This window comes from Typopeltis vanoorti, chromosome 1 (genome assembly GCF_054136105.1).
Source record: "Typopeltis vanoorti isolate ZY-2024b chromosome 1, IOZ_Tvanoo_1.0, whole genome shotgun sequence".
Classification (NCBI taxonomy): Eukaryota; Metazoa; Arthropoda; class Arachnida; order Uropygi; family Thelyphonidae; genus Typopeltis; species Typopeltis vanoorti.
In genome coordinates, this window is record NC_143549.1 from 111,490,432 (window position 1) to 111,513,726 (window position 23,295).

The 23,295-nt window shown below is 35.6% G+C and overlaps 1 protein-coding gene across 1 annotated transcript in view; it reads left to right on the forward strand.

The window, feature by feature from the left end:
* unc79 (UNC-79 domain-containing protein) overlaps positions 1 to 23,295 on the forward strand; it is a 1,277,183-nt gene that overhangs the window by 719,115 nt on the left and 534,773 nt on the right. Inside the window, exon 33 of the mRNA XM_090395893.1 lies at positions 13,973 to 14,032. Coding sequence (XP_090252019.1) covers positions 13,973 to 14,032 — 60 coding nt within the window. The remainder of the gene's footprint in view (positions 1 to 13,972; positions 14,033 to 23,295) is intronic.

Sequence of the window (23,295 nt, forward strand, 5' to 3'; positions counted from 1 at the left end):
GTTATTTAACGGTCGAGCTTTAATAAAATTAACTAGCTTTACAGTGTTATATAGCAAAATTTTAAATTCTGGTGGCATTCCTTTGGAATTTAACGCTTCCCTATGTATTGAAACAATGTACCCAATTCATATCCAAAGCTACTGCCTTGACCATAGAAACAACTCCACTATGCCTGCCTGTAAGGGTGTGAGCTCCATCCGAACAGAAGCCTATACATTTTTTTCACTGGATCCCTTTGTGTATTATGTAATTATTGAGAGTGTGAAATATTTCTTCTCCAGTTGTTCGGGACAGCAAAATTCTACAAAACAGAATATCATCATAAATGTTGTTATCATGCACACATCTTACGTAGCATATTAACTGTGCATCACTTGTAATATCAGTAGTCTTGTCTATTTGTAATGCATAATAAGGGCTCTTTTTAACTCTTTCGATTAACTGAGATTCTACGTCACCTGCCATATCATTAATTCTGCGACTGACAGTGTCATTTGAAAGAGGAATCAAATCAACATCTTTTAGTAACTTGTTGCCAAACATATATTTGTTTGCCAAGCCATCTTTTATAGCTGGAATTAGCAAATTTTCCCCGATAGAATGAAATTTCCCTTTTCGCTATGTGCAAACTTAAGAGATAGGATGCTTCCAGTGCCTTGCTATTAATGGAACCTATGGCCGAAACTCTATCTTTCCCTAAGCATTGCTGAAAAAAATTCAATTGGCTTATTTTTTACATCACAATGTTTAGTTTCTAAATGTCTTCAGAGTTTCGCAGGTTTCATGCACTCGTTCAACAACACTTCATAACACAAAACACATTGAGGTTTCTGTTCACTTTCATCTCCACACCAAGTAAACCCGAATTCCAAATATGAACTGTTATATTTCCTACTGTATTTTTTCTTTGAGCTGCTTGTTTCTTCTTCTTTAATAGTATCAGATTTACTCGCAGTTACAACACTTGTATCACAATTAGGGTTAGCATCACCTGTTTCATTTGCCCTTCTTTTCAAAGTCCTAGTTCTAAGCCACTTTTCTATTATTAAAAAACGGTTCTGAAAAATATATAATAGTGGGGTTAACTCAGGACACACTTTATTGAAGTATCACTTAACACTTTTCAAGATATACTGAGCCTTGGTTGAAAGAGGGAAACCTTCGATAATAAAAATCAATATACAACAAGCCATTGGTTGAAACGTGGATAACACATGTTTACTTCAAATCTGACAAAACAGCAAGGGAAGGCAGAAGCAATAAAACTATATTATTGTTCCCTTCACCCCTCTTTTATTATTGTCATTCTGCCGCTACAAATTTAGCGGCAGAATGACAAATAATAAAAAGGATGAAGTGAACAACAATATAGTTTTATTGCTTCCGCCTTTGAACATTCTGACGATTTTTTTTTTTTAAGTCTCCATTTGATTTCAATAATTTTTGCTTACTTATTCAATTTTAATTTGTTTAGATAATTAAAAAATATATATTTATTTAATTAATTTAAGTCTGCCTGCAGACCACTTGTTCCATCATCTCCGACCACAGGTTGAGAAACACTGGTTTAGAGTGTATTAAAGTAAGTTTCTTTGCAGCTTAGCCTGCTTTTGATAGACTGGTAGGTCTTATATCATATTTTATCATTCAGGGTCATCTGTGTTCAAGTCAGGACTGGTAGATCATGCTCAGAATAATCCATCATAAAGAATTAAATGGAAGAAGACAATTGTGCTGCACAGACATTGCTTATAGGACTAAGAGACTATTTTTGGAATCAACATCAGCTCTGAAACACTCTAACATCATTAAGTAGAGCTGCATTAAGTTGCATTAGAACTAGGAGTCAGTACTTCTAAGAAATCATTTAGCTTGACTTTAATTCTGCTCGAAGAACATCTTGATAGGACATGAATTCCTTTTCAGTTATAATTTCAATTTACAACAATCTGACTTAGTACTGTATGCTTTATCACAGTCTTAATTTGTGCTCTTAAGGTGCTTTAGAAATCTAGTGAAATATTATAAATTGTTCAATAAATAATTTTTCTTTGTGTGTTATTTACACTGAGTGGCCACTTTATTATTACCAGACCATTTAGGAAAATAGACCATTCTTGAAAACATTGTCACGTGGCTGCAGTTTGCTGTATAAATTAAGCTGCAGTCTCATTTTTTTGTGTGTGTTTGATGCATCATAATGGGCAAAATGCATAATTTTAAGTGACTTTGAACATGGTATGATTGTTAATGTCAGATATTCTGGTGTCAATATTTCACATACAACAGTGATAGTCAGAGCATCATCTCAGAATGCACAGTTTGTTGCATGCTGTCATGCATAGGGTGCAAGGGCATATGACCATCCCGAGTCTTAATGTTGTCATCTAAGAATAGGAAATTGTGGCTTCAGTGGGCACATAATCACCAACACTGGACAGTTGATGACTAGAAAAATGTCCCCTGGTTTGACAAGTCCCAATTTGCACTGTAAGTAGCAACAGCTCACTCTGGTAGCTTCAGTTTACCCATTTTCAGATGGATACATCCAGCAAGATAATGTGCTTTGCCACAAAGCACATAGCATGTTGAAGTGGTTTGAGGAACCTGACAGTGAGTTTCCTTTACTTCATTGGCTGGCTCAGTTCTCATACCTGAACCCAATAGAGCATCTCTAGAATGAGGTGGAACAAGCGGTTCCAGCATGGTCAAACATCCTAGAGCAGTATTTCTCAAAGTATGGTACGCATACCCCTGGGGGTACACAAAAGGTCGTTAGTGGGTACGTGGCAATTTTCGGCTATGCATAATTAAAGGTGTCATTATATTTTTCAACAAACAGTGCAATTAGAGACAACCGGGATAAAACGGCACTAACTAATGAATCACATCCCCCTCTCCAACAGAAACTGCTGTATAGACCAAGCAAAGCCATATGTTGCCGGTGGAACATATGGTTTTGCTTGACACCACCACCATTGTTAACTGTTAAAACTAAGATATATATAGTGAATGTGTTTCAGATGTTATGGAATTCGGTTGAAGGGAATTAGCATTTCAACTCAACTGTTGGAATGCTAATTTGTTTTTGGTTCGCGCGATCTTTTGTTAATACCACACCAATCATATGCAGTTCTTCACTGCTCCATGTATTATCTCAAGTCTTGTAAATTATTGGTAATTTTTGCTTGAAATAGTGGAAAAGAAGATGACGCTATTTGGGTAGATGACTTTGGCGATGCATACAAAGAAACTGTTATCGATGCCAAAAGTAGTGATAGCGAGTAGGAGCTTCTTGGTAAGTCCCACCATTTTCAGTTTTTTTTCTGAAAACTTTAGTTTCTGAAAATTCTCGCACGTATGGGAGGAGTTATATTGGAGGAAGTAGGGGAGACAAGAGATCTGGGGGTTGATGATTGATAGAAACCTGAAATTTAGGGGACATATTGCAAAGGTGGTGAAGGTAACATCGAGGATTGCTGCAATAATGAGAAGGATGCTGACCTGCAGAGATAAAACAGTTATCATTCTGTTGTATAAGACCCTGATCAGATCACAATTGGACTATTGTTCTCAGATTTGGTCCCTAGGATTTGAAGGGGTAAATTAACTGTGTAAAGGGTACAAAGGCAGATAGCAAAGATGGTTTCAGGACTGTACAATAATAGTTATGAGGATCGGCTGAGGGAATGTGGACTGCAGAGTTTGGTGGATAGAAGAAGGAGAGGTGATATGATTGAGACTTTTAAACTGTTGAGCAGTGGTTGCAGGGTTGACGTTGGGGAGTTCTTTTGCTTGGTTGAACAGCAGGTAGGAGTGATGACAAGAGGCCATCCCTGGAAGTTAAGAAAGGAAACTGTGAGCAAGAGGGTGAGGAGTGGTTTCTTTGCATGGAGGGTGGTTGAACCATTGAATGCATTGCCTGATGGAGTGGTGAGAGCGAGAATGGTCAATGAGTTTAAGGAGTGGTATGATAGACTTTGTGTTTCTTTGGGTGGGGGGGGCCTCCCCTCGATGAGGCCTGATAGACTGTGTGTTTCTTAGGAAGGACCTCCCATGATGAGTCTTTTGACTCTATGGAGGTCTGAATAATAATAGTATCTCGCAACACAATTTTTTTGCTTTAATTTTGGGAAAAAAGTTAGTTATATTCGTGTGAATGCAGTATTTTTTTTTTAGCTTTCAAATTCTTACGTATGGATCATTGGTTAAAGATTGGATTTATAAAACCCCAAAAGCAACAAGAAAATGTTGATATTGCATCTGGATCAAATGAAATTGATGAATTTGTCGTCTGACATCTCTAGAGAACCAAAATTTAAAAATAAATCATATTTTTTGTTTGCATGAACATATAAATTCAAATAAAATAAATATTTAATTTTAATTAATATTTTAAATTAATTTATTCATTTTAATTAATTAATTTAACTATTTTTTAATTAATTAATGAATTTATTTTTAAATTAATTAATTAGGGGATACTTGGTAATAATGAAAATTTAAGAAGGGGTATGCGGATATCTGAAGTTTGAGAAACACTGTCCTAGAGGAACATTTTAGACACTTAATTGAATCGATGCCACAGGGAAAATACAGGTCGGTCTTAAGGCAAAAGGGGGGGGGTTCCCACTCATTAAATGCTTTTCCTAATAAAGTGGCCAATTCGTGTATACTGTGAAGCACTGTTATGAACAACCACTAGCACCTAAGCTAATCTATATGTATACAGATTTTTCCTGGAAGTCGTGCAAGAGTGTGGTTAGCAAAGGTATACAATAGACTAGATATATTTTTACTTGGAAAGTGATGAATGGGTTTTCAGTGGTGGTCATGAGTGTTTTGTGAGTAAATTGGTTATTTAAAGAAAGGTATTATTGGCTATTGTGTGAATAATGATTGGTGTAGGCCTCTTATGATGAATACTTAGACTCCAACATTACCTGTGTAATGATAGTAATATTTGTCTCTGAACTTTGATTTTCTTCAGTTCAGATAACCAAACAGTCAACTGAAACTAGCTTTTTCTTTACAAGTTCATATAGCAACATGCAAGAGATGCTGAGGAATTTATTGTTATCACTGATTTAATGCAAATTGTTCACTTACCCATCAGAAAATTTCTGATCTAATTTTAGCTGACCATTCTTCCAACAGCCATGACCTTTTCCTAATATCTTTTTCAGATTTCCTTTGGCCGACTTGGGTAATTTCCTAAGATTTTGCCTTCTTTATAAATTCCTTTCATAACATTAAAGATACCAAGAAATTATATACTTGGTTTAATCCTTTATCCATGTGTGAGCAAACAAAGTTTGCACCTGAAATATAATATGGATTAGAGCAACTCGTATATAGAAGCTAAAGACTTCACATCACCTGCCTTAGTATTGTTAAATTGTGAATGAAGCTATGTTATGTAATTTATTACTTTTCATTCACATTTAACATGGCTTATTAAATATTAATCATGGTTTATATAAAATTGTTTGTTATTCCTTAAATAAGAATTACTAATTAAATATTTACTCAAAATCTGACCTGCTATTAACTTATAAAATAATAATATGTTTAGAATTTTGTGTAACTAAATATATATGGTGTAACGTAAAGTGTTAATTTATATTTAACTGTATACGTAATCAAAAAGTTAAAGAAGTAGCTTAAATATTCTGTTGTTTTTATTTGTGAAGTATTTAATGTTATGTAATCACTCATGAATAATAATAGACCATACATTACATTAGCGAAATGTTTACGTGCAGTCTGTTGTCATGGAGACGCACGCGTAAACAACCACGAGTGGAGTAGAGCGTGGCGTTCGAACGTAAGGTGGGAGTGAAGGTCATAGATAGGAGAGAGAGATATATAGAGAAGAGGGAAGGTCATAGAAATAAGATATAGAGAAGAATTATTATTAAGAGTGAGGAGAGAGTTTTGCGGAACCAAGATTATATAATCCTCAGGGCAGAGATTTATGAGTATAGTGTTCGGAAGTGAACCTATAAGTAGTGAAACATAAAGTTTAATGTTATAAGCGAAGACTGCTGTTGTTATGAAGAAAGGTTGATGCCGTAATCAGATAAAAGGAAACTGGACAGTCAATGCGAAAATTCTGATTAGTTCTAGTTAATCTGGATTACGATTAAATTCTATGTTGCCCTAGGAAAAAGTTATATTGGTTACTTGGAGAAAAGTGAACAGGAAAAGATATTAGTACCTAATTACTGTTGTTTGGAATAGTGAAGTGCGACTTACAGTAATACAGTTTAAACTATGGAGAATATTTGTTATGTGTGTTCCGCTAATGTTAATTAAGTTAATTCATAGGTGCTCTCTCAATAATTTGATGTATTGAATAATTTGTTTGGTAAGAGTAGTTGTATAAGTTTCTCTATTCTAGCATTAACTGTAATATACCTCCGATGCTCAAGGTCCGGGAATATATTTGCTTGGAATATAGCTTACGTAATTTATTGCCTGCTGTGAATATAGACATTGAGCTGAAAGATTTGTGAAGACTGAATAAAAATGTGAAATTGTTATATTAACTTGAGATAAGAAGATTTGTGTTTTTGAGGCTGTGAATAGTATATGAAAGTCAGAACATTGAATTAGCATCAGTGACCTAAGAAGATGTGTTAAGTTAATTGTATAGTTCCATTTTAAAATAGAGTTCTTGTATTTGTTAACCATATCATATATTAAATGTTTTATTTTGTTGATCTAAATATTGTGTTTGCCTGAATTCCTTATTATTGCACCGTTCATAAATATTCGAATCTTGCGGGAACCCCAAGTAAAAATGATAATAGATGATTCGGCCTAATGAGATGACTGTTAACTTAATTTAGAACTGATCCTACTATTTATATAGACTAATCTAAGAATAGGGTGGCGCAGTATAAATATAAATTTCCCTACTTTTGGATCGGTGATCATTTCGTAATTAGTTGTATTATTCATAAAAGTGACTCGAAACTAGATAGAATTAGAACACGACAGAAAAGAGTCGTCACGACAAATGGCGCAGCAGTCAACAGGATGTGATTTAATAGGTAGGAATTAAATTTAACAACTATAAGATAAGAAATTGAATTTAAGTTTAGTGATAATAATCGTAGAATTACTCCCTGAAATTTTAGAAAGTGAAATAATTAAATCACAGTGAACTGGTTATAATTTGGATTCAGGCAAAGATATAAGTTAATTTTAAAGTAAAAAGATTGAATTAATTGAGATAGTAATTTATTAATCACTATGGCTGTCACATCAAGCTCAGAAATGAATGACAGTGAATTCTTTCGTACGGTAAACCCGCAACAGGTTTTTCCCCAATATTCAGGTGAAGAATCAGATGATGTACTGTTTTTCTTTACCTATGTTGAAAAACTTAGAGAAATTGCAGGTTGGACTGATTTTCAATTGCTAGTTCTGATTAGAAGTAAATTGGTAGGTAAAGCAAAAATATTTTTGCATTCTTCTCCAATACTTCGAGAAACTTTTGAGTATTCCAAATTTAAAGACACCTTATTGTCTCAATTTTGTAAACTTAGAAGTGTAGGTCCTAACTTGTGGAAATTGCAGAAAATTGTTCAAAAGGATAAAGAGACTGTTACTGATTTTCACAATCGGTTATTAACATTGGCCAACAGTTTGAATGTTACTGGTGAAGATAAACCTCACTTAGATTGGGCTGTGTTCCAACAATTTAGACAAGGTATTAGGCAAGAATTAAGAGAAACAGCCTACAAGAAGAAAATTTCTACTTTAGAAGAGTGTCTCAAAAGTGTTAAGGAAAAAGAACAAATACTAGGTGACCTTTATCCCTCAACCAATGCAAGTCTTGTGAATGTCGTGAATAAAACTGATAGTTCATTCAACCAATCAGAAATAGAAAGGAGAAGTAAAGTTGAAAAGGAAAAAGCAAAGAATACTGGAGAAAATTCAAATAGTGTAAACTACGTGACAGAGAGTAAAGAGCAATTGGACAGGAAACTGATGACAGAAGTAAAAACTTTAATTCACCAGGAAGTGAATAAGTTAAATCAGCCTATAATGGATAGTCTTAATGAAGTTGTGAGACAGTTATCAGCTATTACTCTGAAATCTCTAGAAAATCAAAATCCCACTACAAATAAAATTGATGAGATGATCAGACATCAAGTTGAACAACAAAGTCAACCTATTTTAAGTAGTCTAGATAGGGTAATGCGAGGATTAAATGATGTTAGACAACAAATGTCTGCTATTCCTCAATCCAAGACAGAGATAAAGCAAGGAAATCCTCTTAGGTGTTACAATTGCAACAAAGTTGGACATTATGCCAGGAACTGCTTCCATAACAAAGAAAACTACTATAACAACAGATGGAATTCAAAATTTGGATATGTGAACCACAGAAGAAATAATGGAATTCAGAAACACCAGGCACCTAATGAAAGAATGATGACAGTTAGAGGAGAAATCCTGGGTTCTAAATGTGACATCTTATTAGATACAGGATGCAATGCCTCTACCATCAGGATGGATTATTTCCTAACATTAAAAAACAAACTGTGGAAGAGCACTGCCAAGCTGAGACAACCTGTAAGGATTACTTCTCTCTCAGACTCAAACTTTGTGGCATATGAAAAGCTTCGAGCAAGAATATACCTGCCAGAATTTGGACTGTACGTATGGCAAGACCTACTTGTTGTCCCCACTACTTCCAATCTAAGTTCTCACATTATCTTGGGAACAAACTTCTTAGCAAGATATACATTTTCTTGTGACTTTTCTAAGGAGGAAATAACCCTGATGAACAAAAGGAGATGTGCTAGAAGAAATGAAATTCATAATTATGATAAGTCTAAATATCAAACAAAACAGCTTAGATTGCCACTTGAATCAGGACCATCTACTGTAGAAAAATCAGCTGTGAATCAATCATCTAATAGAGATAGTGGTGATAACTCTTATGTACATATTCAATCTGATACTCCTCTTCTTACTGATGAACAAAAAGTAGTAGTGACAAAGCCCAAATCAGAACTTACCACTGATAGTAAACTAAAGGTTGAAGTCAATTTTGGTAAAATGTCTAATCTATGTCGTAGAACAAACCGCCAGGTTGTGAGACAACAAAGACTTAATTCTAATAATGGAGAACGTGAATTTATTTCAAAGAAGAGAATCCTATACTACAAACTTGAAAGACATGCAGAAAGTGATAATAATAGTAATAAGAGAAATGATGATAAAGTGAAAGAGAATAAAGGCACAAAACATAATAAGGAACCAAGTTTCAGTAAAACTGGCTATTACTTGAAAAATCGAAAAGGAAATATGTAATCAAGTTTTTTTTTAAAGGAGCCTAGTGTAAAAGGAAAAATTTTTCTTATAATAAAAATTTTTCAAAGAAAGGGTGAGCCTATGTTAAATTGTGAATGAAGCTATGTTATGTAATTTATTATTTTTCATTCACATTTAACATGGCTTATTAAATATTAATCATGGTTTATATAAAATTGTTTATTATTCCTTAATTAAGAATTACTAATTAAATATTTACTCAAAATCTGACCTGCTATTAACTTATAAAATAATAATATGTTTAGAATTTTGTGTAACTAAATATATATGGTGTAACGTAAAGTTTTAATTTATATTTAACTGTATACGTAATCAAAAAGTTAAAGAAGTAGCTTAAATATTCTGTTGTTTTTATTTGTGAAATATTTAATGTTATGTAATCACTCATGAATAATATTAGACCATACATTACATTAGCGAAATGTTTACGTGCAGTCTGTTGTCATGGAGACGCACGCGTAAACAACCACGAGTGGAGTAGAGCGTGGCGTTCGAACGTAAGGTAGGAGTGAAGGTCATATAGATATAGAGAGAGATATATAGAGAAGAGGGAAGGTCATAGAAAAAAGTATAGAGAAGAATTATTATTAAGAAGGAGGAGAGAGTTTTGCGGAACCAAGATTATATAATCCTCAGGGCAGAGATTTATGAGTATAGTGTTCGGAAGTGAACCTATAAGTAGTGAAACATAAAGTTTAATGTTATAAGCTAAAATTGCTGTTGTTATGAAGAAAGGTTGATGCCGTAATCAGATAAAAGGAAACTGGACAGTCAATGCGAAAATTCTGATTAGTTCTAGTTAATCTGGATTACGATTAAATTCTATGTTCCCCTAGGAAAAGGTTATATTGGTTACTTGGAGAAAAGTGAACAGGAAAAGATATTAGTACCTAATTACTGTTGTTTGGAATAGTGAAGTGCGACTTACAATAATACAGTTTAAACTATGGAGAATATTTGTTATGTGTGTTCCGCTAATGTTAATTAAGTTAATTCATAAGTGCTCTCTCAATAATTTGATGTATTGAAGAATCTGTCTGGTAAGAGTAGTTGTATAAGTTTCTCTATTCTAGCATTAACTGTAATATACCTCCGATGCTCAAGGTCCGGGAATATATTTGCTTGGAATATAGCTTATGTAGTTTATTGCCTGCTGTGAATATAAACATTGAGCTGATAGATTTGTGAAGACTGAATAAGATGTGAAATTGTTATATTAACTTGAGATAAGAAGATTTGTGTTTTTGAGACTGTGAATAGTATATGAAAGTTAGAACATTGAATTAGCATCAGTGACCTAAGAAGAAGTGTTAAGTTAATTGTATAGTTCCATTTTAAAATAGAGTTCTTGTATTTGTTAACCATATCATATATTAAATGTTTTATTTTGTTGATCTAAATATTGTGTTTGCCTGAATTCCTTATTATTGCACCGTTCATAAATATTCGAATCTTGCGGGAACCCCAAGTAAAAATGATAATAGATGATTCGGCCTAATGAGATGACTGTTAACTTAATTTAGAACTGATCCTACTATTTATATAGACTAATCTAAGAATAGGGTGGCGCAGTATAAATATAAATTTCCCTACTTTTAGATCGGTGATCAATTCGTAATTAGTTGTATTATTCATAAAAGTGACTTGAAACTAGATAGATTTAGAACACGACAGAGAAGAGTCGTCACGACAAATGGCGCAGTCGGCAGGATCTAATGCAAAGCACATATCCTTACAGGTAGGTATAATGTATGCATAATGGGAAAGTTCACTACCCAGACCGATTTTGACCTTTATTGAGGTCTCATTAGCAGGAGCCAGACCCAGATGTGATACCAAGGTTGAACTTTGTTTACTTACACTTTTCCCCCCATTTCTCATGCTGCACTCATTTAGCCTATTTGCTGATGCATACTATCCACATCTTTCTTTACCTTTTCTGCCCTATAGCAGTAACTGACTATATAGTTTCTCACGTTAGCCTGTGTCTCACACCAGGTAGCCTCAAATGATAGTGAGAGGTTATCAACAGTAATGGAGACGTTCTTTAACCATTCTCTTCACTATCTGGAAGTCTACCAAGTAATAAGTGATCTTCAGTATGAATTCTATCACTCTCTATTCCCAGTGGATCTTCTATTATCATTAATTACTTTTGGGTACAAACTATAAAAAGGTTTAGAGAAAAACATGGTAGTCCTAGAAATTTTCTTGACATTTGATCAAGTCTGGTATACAGTATATTTCTGTTTACCAAAGTACTACATTTTGCTGTCTACCTTCCATCCTTTGTAATTGGGTGACCAACCATCCTCTCTGATTATTAAAAATCATGATGGATGGTTTCTTCTTCAGATTTTCCTGTCAGTTGTAGAATATTCAGTGGCTCTGTACTTTTATCCTTACTCTTATTCCTGTAGATATATATGATTTCAAACTCTATCCATAGTTTTTGCTGATGACAGTACACTCCATATCTCTTCTTTGAGCAAGCTATGCAATGCCCAATCATCCCATGCTTTAAGATTTTCCATGATTGGTTTTTAAATGCTGATCTTGATGCCAGTCTGCAGAAAGGTGAGGATAGTCTTTTCAACTTTAAGACTACTAGCACATAGTCTTTCCTTATTTCTTGCAAAAAAGATTTCACTTCACCTCACTTCATTTCCCCTTCCTTTTGATAGTACCTATATCTGCAGGAAGATGACATTTCTCTTCTTTGACTGACTTACACCTCTAGCCTTTCTCATTACAGTCAGATTACATCCATATAGGCCTCCAAGAAACTTGATATCCTTTTTGACTTAAGACTGCACTTTTAACATGGACATCTGCTAACCCTTTGTAAATTCCAAATTCCCAGAGGGAAATCCTGGTCTGGTTGACAGAGTGGTTAGTGTATCTGCTCTCCAGCCAAAAGGCTATGAGTTTGAATCCCACCACATGCATGGATGTTTGTGATTGTCTGTGAAAATGCCAGTGGTGGTGGTGGGCAGTAGATGGCATTGGTTGTAAATGATGGGGTTCACTGTAGTTGGTGGATTGAGTGGTGGAGACAGAGAATTGTAGAGTCACATAATAGATAATAATAATAATAATCCCTGTCTTGCAGATGTTCTCTTTCTGTCTTATGCATTTTCTGTAGGTATTTACATGAGCATTATTTAACTGATACCTTCCACCAATATTCCACTTTCCTATAAGCCTGTAAAAGTTGCATGCAATTGCTGGTCAAGCTCCTGTATGCCATAAGAATGTTATTGAAGTATTGATGAAATTATTTATTGTTTTATATCATTTTTTCTGCTGGTGAAACTAGACTGACATTCATTATTAATTTGTCCTTCCCAGCAGAAATGTCTAATGCCTAATATTTAAATTTTCTATCCTGGTTGGCTGAGTATATCTGCTCAGCCAATAGGTTAGGTTATCAACTCTCCAAGCAAAGGATATGGGTCTGAATCCCACTGTGGGCACAGATGCTTATGATTTTCTTTAGGTGGGAGATGAAATTCATCTTCCAGTATGAGATCACAGCTCTGATTATTAGAGGCCTGAGATGGCTTGAAAAAAGTTTCATGTTTGGTTTCTAGAGCAGGGTTTTCTATTCTGGACCAGGTAATAAATCAATAAATAAGACAAAAAAGAATATATATATATATATATATATATATATATATATATATATATATAAATAAATAAATAAATATATATACTAGGGAGGTGTCTATGCCCCCCCCCCCCATGTTCTGGACTGGTAGGCCGGTTCTCCTTGAATTCTGATGACTCAACACTCACGGTAGCCCCTGAGTTTCAAAACACGTGACATAAAAAGGCTTATCATTTTATATATATATATAGGGTAGATATAAAAAAAATGTGATGTAAGAGATTTTAAAGATGTTATGGAATGTCTGTGAACCAGAAACAATTTATAGAGCAACAGTGTTAAAATTGAAATAAAATTGAAATTTTAGTTCAAGCCTCATTGATAATTGATACTTCGTCTCTTTTATTTCAATCATCAACCTGAGTGTTGATGATTGTATAAAAATTGTCTGCCATTTTGTTTCATTGGAAAGATTCATTACAGATTAAGATGGGCTCCAGTAATTCACTGGTGTGTATTAAAACACTTATTTGCAGTACATTTGCACAGTTGGAGGTGCAAATGTACTGCAAATGAGTTGTATACAGCCATTCTAATGCATGGCTTTATACGATACATGATAACAGGGATTGAAATATGCATCCCGCAGTTCTTTCCCTTTGACACTTAAATGTGGCTCTGACACAGAAGTGAAACAATTCTACCCTCTGTGAGATGTCTCAGAAGAGTATTACTGAAAAAGGAGGTAAAATAATGTAAATACATAATTTTGAAATGGAAAAGTGCTGTAGTCTGATGATAATCAGAAGCCAATTAATGAGAGAATGTCACTGTTTTTCAAACTTTTTTTTTTGGCTTCTCTGATGCAAATTGTAATTTTAAAATTAGTGTAAAAACAAAAGTTGGAGTTCGTTTGTTATTAATAATTTCTTTTTGTGTTTTCTTTCTGTTTCTTCTTCTTTTTTTGTTTTGTTTTGTTGGTTTCTTTTGTTTTCTACCACTTTTAGTTTCTATCTAGGCCTGACCAATCACATCCATCTGATGGAAAAAATATGGCAAGAAACCAGGTAGGATTTATTTTGTGTTTAGTATAGTGTGCAAAGAACTGTATATATGTTCATTCATATACTTTCAATAGTATTGACAATTATTAGTCCATTGTTTATAATGACAAAATTCATGTTTTTTTTTGTTTTTTTTTGTTGTCTAATGCATAAAAACCTAAACACACACACACACACACACACACACACACACACACACACACACACACACACACACACACACACACACACACACACACATCAATATGAAACAAGTTTATTATAGAGATGTATAGTTATTTTTTGTCAAACAAATTCTGCACTGCAATATTCTCTCATATCTCACAGTGAACCAGATTAGTCACAGCAATTGGATGTAATATGCTATCCTTGAGATATGCATTGTTTTGGGTTCTTAAGGGCTATATGGATTCAATGAATTGATATTATGAAGTGGTGTCCAGAAGAATGGCAAGCAGTGTTACCCTAGTAGATTGAATAATAGATTCTGTGTTGTCAAAAGTTTATTGAGTTGAGTTATTTTCTCTGTTATTGTGAATGTTGCTGTGATGTTATTTTTCTCTTGAATCAATGATGAATCAATCTGTCTGACACCACTCTCTCTCTCTCTCACCAGTACTCCAGGATGTTTATAAAAAAAAAGAATCAGTGAGGAGAAAATTTTGGTTATTGATAGGTTAACCAGATTGAATGCTACCTTTATTTTATGTTTATTTAATATAGTCCCAACCTTGTGAGAGTAATTATAGATACAGGAAAGAAATTACTCATTGTATGATGGCCTTGGATTATGATGTCTCAGAGAGAAATTTATTCATTATTCTCTGTGTCCATTCTTCTTAAAAATAGAATAGCATTTCCTTAGTGTCTTTATGAACCTGATTTTAATTTGTTCATAAGTATAAAAAATTGTAAAAGACAGGCCTCTATCTGTGTGGCTGTTTTTTTTTTTGTAAACTGTGAATGATACCCTCTTTTCTACTTTTCTGTTCACCAATACATCTAGAAAGGGTACACTCCCTGTGTCTTCTTCTCCTGTGAAAACTATATTTTTCTCTTTAAATTAAAAAAAAAGGATATATTGAAAAAGTTCCTCTCTACTGTACTCACCAAATAATATCAGCGAATTGATTCCATCAATCAGGTATCGAAACATATTTGTTTTTATGAGCTTTTGGAAAGGTCATTAATCCCATAGTTTTTCTGTGGGATTAATTGAAAAACATATTTCAAGGTAAGAATTTCATTTAGTTCTTCATGCCAGTTTACAACATCTTTTACAAGAAAACTAGTTCATAATTCATTCAAAAAAATGTAGGCAGCAGAAATCTTGTGTTGGTCATTAATTTATCTGATCACAGTGCATTCTTATGCAATCTTGTGTACTAGTTCCATTGATAAGGAATAGCACCAGATTATTCCTAATTTATTACAGACAAAAATAAAATACAACTCTCTACAGTTTTTGAAAAACTTAACCTGAGATCTTAAGCTATTGAAGATGTTCTGGTGTTTATTTCTAGAGGAGGCCCAAATGTTGTTGTTGTTATTACTATTATTATTATTATATGACACCTCCAGGGAGTCCAAGAACTCATCAAGGGAGGGCACCTACTCTACAATTTTCATCATCATCATCAAATTCCTGCCATGTACCCACAAGGGGTGTACAGGATATGATAGTACTACATAAAAAAAATTATATCAATACTAACTTCCTATCTACAATTTTCCTCCAAATCAGTCTGTTACTTGTCAAGACGCCAACATTATCAGATCTTATATTTCTATCGTCTAAGGCACTTTGTACCGTATCAATCCACCTATATCTCGGTCTTTCTCTGGGTCGTTTTGCTGCCAACCTGACAGAGAACACTTGTTTTGCTAATCTTTCCTCGCCCATTCTGCTTAGGTGACCATACCACCTGAGATTAGCTCTGCTATCGCATTCCTGGATGCTGACAATATCAACTTCTTTCCTAATATCCTCGTTTTTAATATGATATTGCCATTGATGCCATCTGTTCATGCCTCTAATCTTTTTCAGAACTCTCATATCTGCGGTCTCTGTCTTTGGTCATGTGTTTTACTTCTGACCCAGCTCTCAGATCCATATGTTAAAACTGGTTTGAACACTGTCTTGTATACAGCTAATTTAGTGTTCTGACTAATTTCTCTCTTATTCCATATGAATTTATTCAATTGACTTCCCTCCATACCAGCTTTGCTGATTCTGTTGTCTATTTCTATATTTAATTTACCATCTTCAGTAAAAATCGTGCCTAAGTAGCTGAAATGTTTTACTTGTTCCACAGGTTCTCCATTCACAACACAGTTGACATTTTCAATGATTCTGCCTATTTTCATTATCTTTGTCTTTTTATTGCTGACCTTCATACCATATCTATTACAACAGCTATTCAATTTTGTCAGAGAATCTTTCAGACTTGTAGCGGATTTATTTAGAAGTATAACATCATCCGCATAAAGCAAAGAGCTGAGATTAACATCTCCAATTTTGATATCATGTTTAATACCACTTTCCTTCATAATGTGATCCATATAGATAATGAATAACAGAGGGGATAATGTACATCCTTGTCTCACACCACATTTAACATTAAACCATCTTCCTGTACTTCCTTCAATTCTAACTGCTGACTTACAACTCAAATAAAGACTAAGTATTGCTTGATATAATGCCCCATTGACACCATATAACTGCAGCGTATTGAATAGCTTCTCTCTTGGCACCTTATCATATGCCTTTTCCAAATCGACAAAACTTAAATACAGATCTTTGTTATATTCCCTCGCTTTCTCAACTATTTGTCATAAAGTGAAGATCTGATCCTGACAGCCTCTGTTTGGCCTGAATCCAGCTTGATTTTCACCAAGCTTTTCTTCCACAATTCTTCTCAACCGTTTCTCAAGTATACTTGCATAGATCTTGCCAGGAACACTCAGTAGGGAAATACCTCTGTAATTCTCACATTCAGTTTTATTTCCCTTTTTATATATGGGTACTATGAGAGCTCTACTCCAATCATCGGGAATTCATCCCTCTGTCCAGGCTTTTTGAACTATGCAGTGCAGCCACTGTAAGACTCTTATACCACCATACTTCAGCATTTCTGGTCGAATATCATCTACTCCTGCTGCCTTTCCACATTTCAAGCCTTTGATGGCTTTTTCTAGTGTTTTTTACCACTGTGCTGTCATCACTGCTTATTTCATTTAGCAGTTTTTCAAAGTAATTACTCCATACTTCAAGGATATCTTTTTCTCCAGTTTTCATGTCACCTTTATCATCTCTAACTCCTTTTACAGCACTCTTTTCTCCATTCCTAAGCTTCTTCAACAACCTCCAGAATATTTTGCCACCTTCTTGATATTTATTTTCTATATTCTTGCCAAAGTCCTCCCATGACTTTTGTTTAGCTAGTTTTACATAGTGTTTAGCATTCTTGCATTTGTCTCTATATTCTCTAAGAGCACAAGCTGACTTATTTGCCAGGAACTTTTGATATGCTTTCTTCTTTTCCTTCACTGTATTTGGGATAGATGAGTTTAAACATGGTCGTAAGTTCATCAAAGATGAAATGCACTCCGGAGCCCGACTGAGGTCACTGTGAAGGAAATGATTTACAAATTCCATGGAATTGTTATGGAAGACTGCTGAGTGAAAGTGTGTGAGATTGCTGAAATTGTAGGCATCTCAACTGAATGAGTGTATAATATCCTGCACAAAAAATTGCACATGGAAAAGCTGTGTGTGTGTGTGTGATGGGTGCCGCGATTGTTGACTGCCTATCAAAAACACAGCCAAAAAGACATTTCAACTCAGTGTTTGGTGATGTTTAATTGCAATTTGCAGGATTTTTTGTGTCGATTCGTGACTGTAGACAAAACTTGGATCCACCAATACACACCTGAGTCCAAGCAGCAATCAAAACTGTGGACAATGCCTGGTGAAAGAACTCCGAAAAAAGCAAAGATCGTTTTGTCAGCTGGGAAGGTGATGGGCACTTTTTTTTGGGGGATTCCCAATGAATTATCATGATAGACTATTTGGAAAAAGATAAGACAATAACAGGAATCTATTATGCATCATTGTTGGACTGTTTAAAAGAAGAACTGAAGAAAAAATGGCCAAGATTGGCTCACAAAAAATTGCTCTTTTATCAAGACAATGCACTGTCTCACACATTGGCCGTCACAGTTACAAAATTGCACAAATTGAGGTTCGAATTGGTTCCACACCCACCGTATTCTCTGGACTTGACCCCGTGTGACTTCTTGTTCCCAAACTTAAAAATTTGGTTCAGTGGGAAAAAATTTCTTCGAACGAGGATGTCATCAAGGCTTTCAATGACTATTTTGTATGATTTGACAAATCCTACTTTTTAGATGGGATGGGAAACTCGCTGGACCAAATGTGTAGACCTTGATGGAGACTATGTTGAGAAATAAAAACTTATTTTTTTACCAAACTTTTCAAACAACCCTTGTACACACACACACACACACACACACACACACGCACACACACACAAACCATCAATAGTTGTAGGTGAGAAGTATCATCATGAGCAGCAAAGTACATTTAATTGTTTAGAAGCTGAAGAAGTCATGGTTGTGACATATGTGTGTGCGAGAAAGGCTAGATGTGAAAGTCCGTTCAAGAAGAGAAATCTGATCACATTTGGCAATCTGTATATTATGAAGCATAAGGGTAGGGAAATTTTTCTTTTGAGAAATAAAACAGGACTGATTGATATCAAAATACAGTCCTCTTACTTCTCACAATGTTCTCCTCACCTCAGTAAAGGACATCCAGGAGATCAGAGTTCAAGGTATTGGTTGAAAGAACTCAAAGTTTCAAATGACTGTGCTCCTCTATAACATATTTCAGAATGGAGCTTAGGTAAGGTCACTGACAAAATTATGGATGAAATTCAACGTCAGAGAGAGAGGGGGGGGAATCATTTATGCTGAAGGAAGAGAGTGGGTGAAAATACACAGGCATGGAATACTCTAGTATTAGTGGGAAAATCTGAGGAGAGGAAGCTGAAAATCCTTAAGGGTAGAAGAAGATCATAAGATGGTAATCTGCTGAGCTGACCTCTGTGCCAGACTTAATCAAATGCAATAGAAATATCAAGCGACCATGTGAGTTTTTTTCAAACCTTTCTATCACTGAGATTAGCTGCGAACCTAGAGTGGCAAAATCCATACTGCTGATAGCCACCAGCTGGGAAAGAAGTTGCTTCCTCACACACCCTTGCCAACCATACCCTTCCTCAGTTTCTAAGGATTATTCTTTGTTCTACCATCATGCCTCTCAAGCCAAGTACCGAAAAATTTCAGCTGCATCAATCCTGTAACAGTGGAGATTCTATTATTAGATAAATGATTTAATTGGAAATAAGGAAAATATAAGAGCAAATATCAGGAGGTTACTGAGGAGAGTGAAAAATAACAGTATCATTATTATTATTACGGGCAACTCCAAGGAGTCGATAGACTCATTGAAGGAGGCCCTAACATCATGTCAAGAACAACTATTCGACATTCACAAAGTATCTATCATACCTCACCTTGAACTCATTCACAGTCATAGCACCCACAACAGACTCTGGCAGCTTATTCCACTCATTCACCACTCTCCAAGTAAAAAACCTAGCTCTAACACCCTTGCTAACCACACTCTTGCCCAGCTTCCATGTGTGGCCCCTAGTCCTCCCACCATCAGTCCTATTCTCAAAAATATCTTCTGGATTAATCTTATAGAAACCCTTCAGTAATTTGAATGTCTCAATCATATCACCCCCCTTTTCTGCCTATCAACCAATTTCTGCAACCCACAGATCTTCAACCTGTTTTCATAAGTTTCATTCCATAGACCTGCTATCATCTTGGTCACTTGTCTCTGGATCCTCTCCACCTCCTCCCAATCAAAAGAAACCCTGGCACCCGTAGTCTAGATGGGGTCTTATCAAGGCTCGATACAGAGAACAATAACCTGTTTGTCTCTTCTTGTTAAATTATTTTTCAGCAACCAAGTGATTTGATGAGCTGATTTAGCCACTTTTGCAATGTGTCCCCTAAACTTCATCTTCCTATCCACCAACATTCCCAAGACCCTGGCCTCATCAATCTCCTGGAGTACAGTTCCACCAATGTGATATACTTCTGCTAATCTCTTCATCCCAAAATGCATAACCTTACACTTTGCCACATTAAATTGACATCCATTCGGCTTAGCCCAGTCCTCCAAACTATCCAAATCATTCTGCAAAATTTTGACATCCTGTGCACTCACTATTGCTTTACCCAACTTTGCATCATCAGCAAACAAATGAACACTTCCTCTCAGATCCTTTCCTATATCGTTAATGAATAAATTGAACAGTAGTGGTCCAAGAACAGAAAACCCTGCGGCACACCACTAGTCACAGGCCGTCTTTTGGACTCTACTCCTGAATAAACCGCTCTCTGATATCTCTCCATCAACCACCCTCCTATCCATATGCTACAGTTTACTTATTAGAATTCCATGTGGTATCCTGTCAAAGGCCTTAGCAAGGTCCAGTAGAATCACTGTAAACCCATTACCCTTATCCAGTTGAGCCTGTCACTGTGTTATAAAACGTGAGCAAGTTACTGAGGCATGATCTATCCTTGACAAAACCATGCTGTCCCCCCATACAGTATCCCATTTTCATCTATCCTATCTTGTATTTTCCTCTTTACTATTTTCTCCAAGACCTTGACAACGATTCCTGATTTGCTGATCGGTTGGGAATTTACAACAGCAGTCTTGGAACCTCCTTTATGCAGTGGAACTATTTTCCCCTCTTTCCACCCTCTTGGGACTAACCCAGACCCGAGACTCAAATTAAACAAAATGGTCAAGGGCACTGACAACGCTTTAGCCACTTCACGTACGACACGAGCTGGTGTACCATCCAATTCCACAGATGTATTGACATTGAGGTTTTGTAATAGACTACTCACCTCCACTTCATTCGCCACAATTCCCGTATAATCTATTGGTTCATTCATTCCTGCAATGTCACCACCTGGATGATATATTCTTGCAAAGTGCTCGCTCAGTAATTCAACTATATCAACTGATTCGGTTACCTCCCTACCATCGGCATTCTTTAAAATCATTCTGCCATATACATTTTTTCTTTTACTTGCAACATATCGAAAAAACTGTTTGGGATTCTCTTTAGCCTGCATGGCTAATGCTCTTTCATAATCCACTTTTGCTTTTCTTACCACACTCGTTACCCTTCTGGCATGCACTTTATGCCGTTCATGTGCCTGTCGGTCACCTTTCTCCTTAAATTCTCTCCACAGTTGTTTCTTTTTTCCATTACATGCTGTCGCAGATAGTTATCCCTTAATAACCGCATAAAATCCAATTCCTTCCTCCCATGTGTCCTCTCCTCCTTCCAATCAATGTTACCATAGTTGAAATCTTCCATAATAATTACCCTCCTTCCGCTCATTTCTTCTATTTGCTTATGCATACTATGCATAAGCAAATAGAAGGTGGACATAGTATCTCCACCATCTATTCCATCACCTGGTCTATAGCAGCACCCAACTGTATATTTTATTCTGCTAGTCTCAATCTCACATCTGAAACGTGCTCTTTTTCTCTATCCTGCAGTTCCATTTCTATTCTCCTTGGCTGCAGCTCATCAGCTATCATCAGTAACACTCCTCCTCCCATTTTATTCTCCTGTCACTCCTGAACACACCATACCCCTCACATTCAATCCCACTAGCTATATCATCTTCTGTCAGCCATGTTTCACTAATGCCAATAACCTATGGCCTGGAAGTGCCAACCAAGGCCAGAAATTCTTCCTTCTTGTTCATAATACTGATGGCATTAGTATACATGAATTTCAGAAGCCCATTTGTCCCATCGCTATTTTGATGCCTTATACTAACCATCCCATTCTGATTTGTTGTCCTTCTTACTCGCTCGGGCATATTACACACATTCATACACTCTACTGTCTCCCTAGTCTGCATATAATGGAAAGTATATGGGTAGTATAATCGAAAGGTTGTCAATGTGTTGCCGAGGTATGACGATGAATTCAGATTAAGAGCCAGAATCATGAATGGTATGCTAGCCGAGCTGTGTGAGGAGAATGGAGTGCAGTTTATGGATGTATGGCATATATTTGAGTAAAGAAAGGAATTATATAGATGTGATGGATTGCATTTGAATGGCTGGGGAATGAGTGCACTGGAGAAACTGTTGCTAGATGGAAGTGCAGCGTGTGATGTAAGCAAGAGATCAGAAGTAAGAGATGAAGTGAAAGATCAGGAGTGTGGTATTGAAGAGACAGAAGTGCTTGGCATGGAGAAAGTATTAGTGTGAGAAATGAACAGAGAATGGGAATGCAGGAGGAATAGGGAAATGGGGAAAGCTCAGTTGGATAGGGAGACATGGCTAGGGAGATTGGATGTTGGAAGTAGTAGCAAATATATGTATGGAAATGATCATCATAAAAATAGAATACATCGGGATGTGGACGGGGGAGTTGAGACTGGGCAGATATGTGGTAAGCGGTGATAAAGGTGATTGGTCAAGGGCAGGTGTGATGAAGAAATCACAACCAACAAGCTAAAATATTTCAGCTATTCAGAAACAATTTTTTAGTGAAGATGGGTAATTAAATGTAAATATAATAAGAATAAATCAGCATAAGTGGATGGTATGGTACAGAGAGTTGAATCAATATATGGAACAACAGATTAATATGTGAAATACCGAGCTAGAACTATACAAGACAATTTTTTGAAACCATTCGAGTAAAAAATAAACACTTATTCAAAATTAGACACTGTTGATATGTGAGTTCTGAAGAAAATTATGAGAGCAAACAGATGATAGCTGTGGTAAAATCATATTAGAAATGAAGATATTATGAAGGATGCAACATACTTAGCATTTACAATTGTAGAGATGAGCTGATCTAAGTCATATGGTCATGTACACAAAAATGGAAGATGAGTTAAAAAATAGAGTGTTTGATGCCAACAATTACAGGAATGGAATAGATCAGGATGTGAATGGGGTAGTTGAGACTGAGCAGATATATGTGGAAAGCAGTGATAATGGTGATTGGTCAAGGGCAGGTGTGGTCAGGAAATTGCAACCAAAAAGTGGCTTGGGTATGACTGGTTATAGAATGAGAAGTGAACTGCTGTGTTTATTTACAAATGCCAGA